This window comes from Branchiostoma floridae, chromosome 10 (genome assembly GCF_000003815.2).
Source record: "Branchiostoma floridae strain S238N-H82 chromosome 10, Bfl_VNyyK, whole genome shotgun sequence".
Classification (NCBI taxonomy): Eukaryota; Metazoa; Chordata; class Leptocardii; order Amphioxiformes; family Branchiostomatidae; genus Branchiostoma; species Branchiostoma floridae.
The window spans coordinates 13,932,557-13,943,230 of NC_049988.1; the positions used below are offsets into that span (position 1 = coordinate 13,932,557).

General features: G+C 43.2%; 1 protein-coding gene across 1 annotated transcript in view; it reads right to left on the bottom strand.

The window, feature by feature from the left end:
* The window catches only part of LOC118424918, a 15,061-nt gene extending 5,155 nt beyond the window's left edge, over window positions 1-9,906 (bottom strand). The window contains exons 1-8 of the mRNA XM_035833724.1: window positions 9,771-9,906; window positions 8,536-8,606; window positions 4,616-4,791; window positions 2,225-3,561; window positions 1,793-2,023; window positions 1,437-1,560; window positions 1,095-1,220; window positions 557-708 (exon numbers count right to left, since the gene is read on the bottom strand). Of these exons, the coding sequence (XP_035689617.1) occupies window positions 557-708; window positions 1,095-1,220; window positions 1,437-1,560; window positions 1,793-2,023; window positions 2,225-3,561; window positions 4,616-4,775 (2,130 nt within the window). The 5' untranslated portion in view covers window positions 4,776-4,791; window positions 8,536-8,606; window positions 9,771-9,906. The remainder of the gene's footprint in view (window positions 1-556; window positions 709-1,094; window positions 1,221-1,436; window positions 1,561-1,792; window positions 2,024-2,224; window positions 3,562-4,615; window positions 4,792-8,535; window positions 8,607-9,770) is intronic.
* Window positions 9,907-10,674: the final 768 nt, after the last annotated feature.

The window sequence follows — 10,674 nt, forward strand, 5'->3', positions numbered from 1 at the left end:
TAGCTGACACACATTAGACAGAAGGTGCAACGGACAACGAACAGCGAAAACGGACAAAGGGCTAAGTCTAATGATTGACGATGCACTGTCTTATCGATGTGGTTAGAAGACTGACAATTAACTAAGAGTTCTGATTCTCATCTGAAAGGTTTATAGTTCATTCGTCTTTCTTGACAATGACAGAGGGCAGTGCATGATGTGTATTGCCTGTCTCACACTAAAGGAGCCATGATCTTAAACAGCAAACTTATTTTTCATCAGACCAGAACCTGTAAATTTACTGTATTTTTTATGAACTACAATTGACTTTATAAATTATTCTTATTGTTGCAATCAGCAGTATCACCGGTACCAGCATACAGTTGCCATATAAGGACAATTTGTGAAAATTAACTTTATACAATGCTATATGCACCTGTTCAGATTCATTTTCTACAATCTTCCACAAATTTCAGCGCGTCAACCAGTTCTACATACATGGAGCCGGTGCTTATAAGAATTTACTTACTGTATGTTCAAGGAGAAGTAAGAAAGATAAGAATCTAAAATGCTTCACCTTGACGATGTCTGTAGCCGTGTCAGACCGCTGCATGAGCCAGACGATGGGGCTGGCCAGGGTGTGGTACCCTTCCATCACGTGTGGGGACTCGGCAGCCAGCTGGCGACCAAAGGCGGCATCAGCCAGGTACGTCTGGCCATCCAGGTGGCCTGTAGGGGCAAAGATGATTCTCATATCATCTTGTCTGAACTGACAAAGCCATATGTACTTCTTTTAGTGTACCATTAGGACTGCCTTCATCATTTCAGATGGTGACATTAAGCCTGTAGCCCCGTGTTTGAGGAGAGCTCCATGCATACGTCTCAGACGCCAAGTCTGCACGTAAAAGAACTTTGCTTATCAAGAAGAGTAAGTGTTACCTAAAACCAAACAAAAATTATGCTTTGAGTTGAGGAAGCAGAAGACAGATTGTACTTGACTGTTTTTAGTGAAAGTAGATTATGAATAAGCTGAAACCAACTTTGTTTGATAGAACAAAAGATATATCTAGTCATGTAGATAGCCATACAGAAAAACATTATTGTCAAACGCTTACCTTGGGCAAAAAGTTCAGTGCAGATGACAGTAGCTGCTACAGCGTCACCAATACCCTCTCCAATGGCGTTACCGCAGGTGCCTCCAATGCCGAATGCGCAGGGTTCCGCACATGCAGCTGCACTGTCTGTGTAGAACAAGTTTGTTTCTCATAAGTACAAATAGTTGCTTTTGGGCCATTGTTTCCTGCTCTCAAGAAAGTAGTCCCCATCAAAAAGACTGGGACAAAAAGGCAATCAATGGACATGTGAAATTGTCGTACACAATCGGAATATGATGTTTGTTTAAGTCGACTGATGATTTAGACAGCAACTCTTCACTGTTATCGAGGTTTCTGTCTTACCCAATATGCTGGACTCGAACAGAACCCGGGTACCGAAGCAAACAGCACACCCGGCAACCTCCCCGATACATTCTCCAATAGCTCCGATGGTGCCTGTGGATAACAGTAGGCGGCGGCGGCCACCCTGAAAAAAAGTAAGGCAACAGAGAACAAGATTTAGTCTGTGTATTCAACGCAATGTATTTATCTCATGAATTTACCTGAACCGCAGAGACTCCATGTCTCTGCAGTCAGGAGCTAGAAGGCTGGTGGCCCACTGACGCTCCTCCGACAATCTTGGCCTCTATGTATCTGTCGATCTTATTCTTGAAAGAATCATTACGCGGATATTTTGACAGTTGAAGGTGTCCTGTTACCTGATCAGTGACAGGATAGGTGACGGTTTCCACACAGGCCATGTTGTCCCTAGGGTTGACGCTTGGTGGGCAGAGGACGTCCAACACCACGGACCCTTCCGGCTTGTCACAACTCATCTTTAGACTGTAGCCGTAGGCAGTAGAAACTATGAACATCTCCGGGAATGTGTCGTCTGTGAAGTCGTGTTCTACCTGCATGCATGTTGCTGGATCCGTAGCAGTGATGAAAAACTGAAAATTAACATAACAGGATAGCATCAATCACACGAAAGTAGCCCTGATGGCAATTGATGATGTATAGTGAAAGAGGTCAGATAGTATAACATCAAATTCTGTCATGTAACATTTCTGTGGATAAATCTACCGCAGTCCACTACTGGCTGACAGCTTGTACACTATCAAACCTTGCAAATAGAGATGTAAGTATAGTACCTTCGAGTTGCGACAGTCGTTTCCAGCCTTTGCTTTCAATGCCATGACATCAGACCTGTTAAAGATCGAGGCAGACGACATGGCAGTGGACATCACAGCGGACATGGACATCATGTCAGATACCGCTACCTCCAGTTCACTTCTCCTGCCGCCTTGCTGGTCAGACCCGTCGTCCATGTGAGATACCTGCGACAGCCCGTCCAGAATCCAGGACCCTGTCATGGCGACGGTGACCTTGTCGGTGTCCGGAATCTGTGGAGCGACAAACGAGTGCAGGAAATCTCCGAACGCGCGTCCCATCTGTGAGTCGATCGCCAGTCTGCCGGACAGTCCGTTCTGCCATTCTGCCTCGCGGGTAAGGTGTGCAAGAACCATCTGAGCATCGGTGGTTTGCATTATCTGACACGTGTCGTAGATCAGGTTGACGGCGTCATAGGCCAGCGGAGCAAACATTGGAGGCGAGCGTTTCAGACGATCAGCAAGCTTCTGCATCTTGCGCATCCTCTGTTTGCTGTGAATCCCCTCCCCTGCATAAGCCAGTCCGTACAGGCTTACCGTTTGTGCCGACTGCTTGGCGTCATCAGAACTCAGAATGTCCTCTCGGAGAGCCAAGGAGTCCCCGGTGTACCACATGCGGCCCAACAGACTGCTGTCACCATTGGCTGCTTCCAGGATGTACTTGGCTTCAGAATACGAGACAAGCAGGACGACTGCATCTGGGTTGTCCCTGAGGGCGTCCCGAAGTTGTTCAGTCAGCCTCCGCGCTTCTTCCTTGTTGGTGATTGTCCCCGGCGCGTAACTGATACTGGTAGTGACTACAATGTTGTCCATCATATCGTCTGCCAGGTCGCGAATCCTCTTCACCAGGCCCGTAGAGTAGATGTCCTCGATGTGTATCGGGATGACGACGGAAACGCTGTTACTTTGCATTTTGAGGTACAATGCCAGAGCAAGAGCATGGTCGCCCATGCTGAGGCGTATGGTGTTCGTGGCGTTGGTCAGTCGTTCGGTTGTTGCTCGTGGAGAAATGAAGACCGCGTCCGGTGCGTTGACCATCGCCCACTCCGCCACATGGACCGCATGGCTGCTGGTGTCGGGACCCACGAACAGACGCACGCCCTGCTGGCTGTACAGGCGGCGGAAATTTTGCAGAGCCCCGTCTGGAGATCCATCGTAGTCCCCGGTGTGGACCTGGATGTCCGCAGCTGACGGTACCTTCTCTCGATATGCGCGGATGTCATCCACGGCCAACATCGCCGCTGCCTTCATGCCGACTGGATCCAGCTCATTGTCGGTTGGAAATAAAAGGCCAACCTGAATAATTGCCTCCGTAATTTCTATGATGCAAAGAAGACAGATGATTCTTAGCCCTATCAAGCAAGCATACTGATAACACAGTCTGGAACAGATGTTCGGCCGTTTGTGCAAAATATTGCGCTCCTGCAAGATTCTTTCAAGATACCCCTTAGGCCAGAGCAAGTAAATTTTATGGATGACATCAGCGCGCATTAATTTTCGACTGATTTCAGAAAAAAAAAACAAGAATTTTTTTCTTCGGAGATGGTCAACATGACGAGAAAGTACCCAAATGGGCAAATATGTTGTGTTGTAGCCTACTGATTGTACTTGTAGAGGGGACACTAGTCAGGTAGCCATGACTGCAGTTATTGAACTTTGATTGAAGTCAAACTAGTTAGATAGCTGTAAAAGTGGCACCAATATGGAAGCCATGAGTGTAGTTGCCATGTTGGTAAGTGACACCAGTCTACCGCACTAGTGTCACCTTTGCTACACTAGTTCACGTCTTGAATACAGGAATGAATGCCTTGGCTGCGGTACTATGTTTCGTCGCTTCAAGTTTTTTTAATGTTTATTGCGTATATTCGGAAAATTTAGCCATCTTTTTTTTTACCCATCTTGTTTTTTTTCGCCCTATCTCACTATTTTTTCAGTCTGCAGAGGATGTCATCCACAAAATTTACTTGCTGTGGCCTTACTTTAGCTTACATGCTTTTGTCGCCAAACGTTTCCAAACAAGCCTCAACGAAAATTGCTTCTTACAGAGCCTTTAGGTAATAAAATTTAATCAGTTACGGAGTTAACCGTACTGAATTAAACTTATTGACAAATGGAACCCAATCCTTAAGGCCGGTTTACACGAAGCAAAAAAATAGTTGTCCTAAAAATGTCCTAGGGTATTCGACGCGCGGCGCGTGTCCTAATACTTTTTTTTTGTCCGTGTAAGAACGAATTCGACGCGCGGTGGCGCGCCTCTGTGTGGCACCTCCGGAGGTTGTCGCATTGTGGCACCTGTGACCAAAAAAGTGTCCTAGGACACGCGCGCGCGTCGAACGTCGTAGGACATTCTTAGGAAAAGTCGTTTTCATTTGCCTCGTGTAAACCGGCCCTTATTAGACTCGTTGCATCGTTGTATTGTCAAGCCGACGGCGAGGCCGATCACTATGGCCAGCACGGCTCCGCTTGCCACCACCCCGATCAACAGGCTGCGGTACTTCAGCTTCTGAGTTTTCAGTTCCTTATCATCAGCCATTCTTTAGATCCGCTGTCTGAAAAGGATGTGTAATATCTTGTGTAGTATTTTCTTTTAAACGATAGAGATAATTTATACTTAACGATGTTCACCTTGACGTAACTTCCAAATGCCACAAGTATAAATTCCCGTCATTTAGCACTATGGAATTACAGCATTTTTTCATGAATTGTGCAAATTTTTATTCATTTGCATAATTCTTATCTAGATTTGCCTCCAATGGCTATGGATGGTGATGTTCACTATTAACTTACATTTGTCACAAATATGAAATTACCATATATATCAAGCGATAGTGTTCGCGCATTGATGGTGAAAATTAGGCCCTTGTTGCTGTTGCTATATAAGGCAACGCGGCTACATGGTCAAAATTAAACTCAATATGCCAAACAGCCAAAACAATATTTCTTTCTTGATTCAGAAAAAAGTCTCTGAAGAAACGAGGGGAAGTATGTCGTGAGAATTTAGACAGAAAGTAGTTTGTGTGATTTCTTTTAGTTCACTGTGAATATTGAACTAGATAAATGTGGATAACAATACTTGACAGTGCTCCTATCAGTCCGCTTGGTACAGGGTTGCACACTGCCATGTATCGTAAACAAAGCCTCAATGAAATGAACTTGGACAGACTACACACTGTTCTCCAGCACGATCTCTACCGAAAGAGCTGTGCTCGCAAAGTGTACGGGATAATTTGTGGTCCAAGTGCAAACTTGACAAATATTTATGTTTGAAAAACATGCTAGGTGCCGGGATGTATCTCTGTGCAATTTTCTTCCTTATTGGAAATGTCCCAAAGTAACCAAACGGCGCGCGGCGGGTTGCATGGCTGGGTGCCGAGATCAGTTGATCTGTGGAATTTTCTTACTTATTGAAAATTCCTGTCTGATGTTTTCTATAAACTTGTTGATTGTGTTCTCAATTACCAAACGGATGTTTGCATTACGAGGTGCCGAGATCTGTATCTGTGGAATTTGTTCCTTGTTGGACATGTTCCAAACGATGAATTACATTGTCAAGTACCTAAAGACCTTCTATTTTCTTTTCAATTATTTACAAGTAACAAAGTTAAGTTAGTCAAGTGTTGTAGAGTCCATTCCAAGACACCGTGTGGATGTTTGTTGCCATTGTTTAGAATTGATTTTAAAGTTTTGTAATTATATGTCTAGGACATTTGATACTTCAGAAATATTTCTGACACTGTTTCAACTTTATGAATATTTCCCTGGTCCTGTAAAACTTTGGAAATATTCATGGTGTGGAATTGGATACTTCTAATGGTTTATCAATAATGATAACAGCATTCTACCAATATGTACCATTTTCTACCATTTTTTTGTAAATGATTCAGTGGGCTGGGAAGATAGCAATTCACACATCCTTGCAAAGTATGGTTGGGTGCCATGCAGCAATAGCCCACCAGAAAGGATCCACCAGTGCCCAGCAGTGAAATCTAAAAATATACAGATGCAACTATAGGGCTTACTTTCATGGGGGCAATAAACTAATTTTACCATTTGGCAAAATTTACAAATATTTGTAAATATTTGTAAATGTGAAATAATCACACAGAGGTTTCACAATTATTCTAAATAAATATATTCTTGTACAGTTACTTTCAAAATGTTTCTGAAATATTCAAAGGAATTCAAATAATTATTGTGGGTCAGATATTCTTTTATTCAAAATAATTCAGACTAATTACAAATTTCACCTAAAAACCCTCATGGTGACTTGGAATGGACTCTAATTGTGTGGATACAGATATCATGGAGTTGGCCTTGTAAATTGAAACTCGATAATCCATAGCATTCAAGAGGCTCTGATTTATGCTTCACTCATTTGAATACAGCAGAGTCCCGAAAAACTAGTCTCCAAGCAGACCCTACGGTGCCTTAGAAATAGTATCAAAGCTGGCCAGGGACTTGGTATAGGGGCACTGGCGCGGGTGACTGACTTTGTCCAGTGTAAGTCGCTCGTAAAGTCATTAGCACTTGACAACAGGGTGGGGCAGCAACACCATTGTTGAATAGAAACGCTCCACCCTGTTTCAGTGCAGGCACACCTCCGGTGCCCGTTTGACTCCCTTACCGGCTATCTCCCTTTGGCCGGCTATACTCCTTTGCCAGCTTTGATACTATCTCTAAGGCACCGTTGGGTCTGCTTGGAGACTACCGAAAAACAAGCTACTAGTATTTGACAGGCTTCTCTACTGACCCCTCGTATAGGAGAATTTGGTTTCTCCGTGACAAGTTTGTGTGATTTCTTTGAGTTCAATTTTATTATTCAGTTTTACCACATTTGTGGAAGGATTGACATAACATATGACTATCACCTTTGCAAGATGTCAACCAAGAGACCAGACTGTAAGGTTTGATCCACTTACACCGGGAAGGTCACTACTCTTTTCCATAAGTGCGGTGGTTTCTGTAACGTGCTCGAGGCGTGGCTCTCCCCGAACACGGGACCTCCATTTAACGTCCCATCCGAGGGACGGCCCTAGTCGAAGCCAGGTACTCATTTTTCACAGCAGAGTCCCGAAAAACAAGCTAATTTGACAGGCTTCTCTACTGACCCAGCAAGGTCCGTACCGTGCTTGTGCATAAACAAAGACTATTCCAAAACAATAACACCTCAGTGGAAGGACAATAGCATACATTCCCCAGCTGTTCAAGGTTACTGTTAGACTAACATGTTCTGGTCGACAACACAAGTGGGCAACAAAATGGTCGTGCGATGAGTCATCATAAAAGAACGGCAGCGGAGTGTGTCGTTCCCTTGCCACGCTTTCTCTCCGCAGGTCATTATGGGTTAGATAGATACATTGTAGCATAGTTGGTGATCACAAGAGGGAAAATATGTCGTATAGGAGAATTTGGTTTCTCTGTGAGTAGTTTGTGTGAATTCTTTCATTGTGAATATTGCACTAGATCAATGTGGGCCCGACCAGTCTAGGGGGTCCGGGGGCATGCTCCCCCGGGAAATTTTTACATTTCTGACGCCCTTAAACGTAAGCAGCCCGCGATGATGATGATGAATAATACTTGACAGTGCTCCTGTCCGCTTGGTACAGGATTGCACACTGCCATGTATTGTAAACAAAGCCACAATATAATGAACTTGGGCGGACTGCACACTGTTCTCCAGCACGATTTCTATCGAAAGAGCTGTGCTCTGTGGAATTTTCTTCCTTATTGAAAATCCATGTGTGGTGTTTTCTTTTAACTTGTTGAAAGTGTTCTACATTACGAAATGGTTGTTTGCATAACGAGGTGCCTAGATTTGTATCTGTGGAATTTGTTCCTTGTTGGAAATAACCAAACGGTGGATTACATTGTCAAGTACAAACAATGTACCTAAAGAGCTGCTATTTTCTTTTTAAATGTATACATGTAACAAGTAAAGTCAGTCAAGTGTTGTAGTTGTGTGGATACAGATATTATGGAGTTGGCCTTGTAAATTGAAACTCGATAATCCATAGCATTCAAGAGGCTCAGATTTATGCTTCACTCATTTGAATGCAGCAGAGTCTCGAAAAACAAGCTAATTTGACAGGCTTCTCTACTGACCCAGCAAGGTCCGTACCGTGCTTGTGCATAAACAAAGACTATTCGAAAACAATAACACCTCAGTGGAAGAACAGTAGCATATCACAGTATCTGCGTTTACATTCTACCATTCTGTGATACTAGTATCATCCTGTATGCGAAACAATGTACAAGTCTACTGTACAGTATTACACAACGAGTTGATATCTTACCGTCGTTCGGTAAAACAATTGGGACCCGGTGTCAGAACTATGTCTTTACAGATCTTCATACACACCTGAAACTAGAAAGCAGACAAGACCAGAAAAACTTCAATCTTCGTTTAATCCGTGACTTTGCAATGCTTACCAAATCATTATGTTAGTAGTACGGTCAGTCAACGTTTGTGAAAAATTAACAATCTTGATTCATAAAATAGGTTTCTGGAGAAACAGAACACTTGCGCCTGGGGTTCGGGGGTCCCCTTTATGTCATCAAATGTCTCTTTATATGTTGTGCTTCCTGATGTACCTTTGTCAGGTGAAAAGACCGTGTACTGTTAGATTAATGTGTTGTGGGCGACAACACCTGTGGGCAACAAGATGGTAGTGCGAGGAGTCATCATAAAAGGACGGCAGCGGAGTATATATACATGTAAGGTCTAGAAGTTGAACGGTCCGAGCCGAGGTCTAACTTGTTCTCTTCCAGAGTAACTCCGGTTTGGAACAGGCTCGCGGCTCATACGGTATCCAGAGGATCAGTGAATATCTTTAAATCTAGACTGGCACAACAATTGGTCAATCATCAGGACCTTTACAACTACTCCGTCGCGTTACCTAAATGGGCAATCATTTTATTGCAGGCAACATTCTTGTGAAAATCAGTGACTTAGTTCGTTGGTAACAGAAAAACCATATGCATGGTGGATAATGGATCTGCGACCACAAATGTGTGGGTCAACTGTTCTACTAATTGCCAACGTGTATAACGTGACATAAAGGCGAATACGTAAATTGGGTACCCTTCTTTACCGATGATATAAAAAGGAAGTCCTCATCAAACATTTCGACATTGTTTCGACACACAGAGGTATGAGCACATTTCTAGCTTCTTTGTTACCCGTGTTACTGTCGCTTATTTCCGTCTTACTGATTGTCGAAAGGCCGTCGCCTGCAAAGCAATGACCACAATGAATGGGGAGACGTTGAAAAAAGGTTTTATGCATACGAATTTTGGCCTGGAATTAAGTTCTGTCCAATGGTTTCAAGTAAAATTGAGAACTGTTTTGTAATGCTCCTCGTGGAACCGTCAGGAAAAGTACCGCAATCATGAATATCATAATAGATAAAGTTTAAAGCAGCCAATGGTGTGGTTGACATAAACAAAACCTCCTAGACATAAACGAGCATGTCTGAATTCCCAGAGAGCCAGAATTGGATACAAGAATCAAGAAATAGCAAGAACTTACCGTGCAACAGGAGCTTTAGAAGTGCGTCCGACGCCAAGAAGCACAACCGCCAAAGTGAAGAAGACAGGTACAAAGTCCTGTTGTCAATACATATTACGTCATACATTACAAAGTCACAGAGTACAGAAGTTATCCGCGCCTCCTAACTCAGTAGAAGTAGTTCGGGCATAAAGTAGTGCGGCACGGTTCTTGAAAAAGCTGTAGATATTCTTCTGTACACGATGGCTACGCGAAACTGTGCTCAATGATAGACAAATACGTAACTTTTGAAACTGCTTGGGCTAGATTACCATTTTTGTTCGGTGGGTGTAGATTTGCGCCTGAATACTGTTACCACCTTCTGTTGTGCATTGACTGCGGTTCGCGATTAGGACACTTGGTGAAGTTGAATAAAAAAAAAAAACACTTTTATGTGTATTTCAAACCTGACATCTGTATCCCTAGCCCAAAGTAGGATTTTTCAGATTTAAAATAAGACCCCGTTGTTCCTAGAACATTCTATTTTTCATGGTTTTAATTCTTTCCAAAATACAGTGATAACATTACATTCAATTTTCCATGTCATTCTAAAAATGGAAGTGTTCAATAAAGAAATAAAGATAAAGAAATACAGATAAAGATAGATAGATATGATTCATATTATTTATAGTATGCGCATGTATGTGTATATACATGTGTGTATCTGTTTATGTGTATGTTGGTACACAGCATGCTCCACGTTGCTGAAGTGACCACGCCTAGTGGTGGGTTCCCTAACTAAAACCCCGGTTACACATAGCCGAATCTGGTTGGCGGAAGGTCGGGAATTGTCTGACTCTGATGACGCCTAACTTTTAGCACCGAACATATCGTAATATAACCATGCCCTAAACATCTTCGAATCAACCCAAAGTGCTTTCTAACC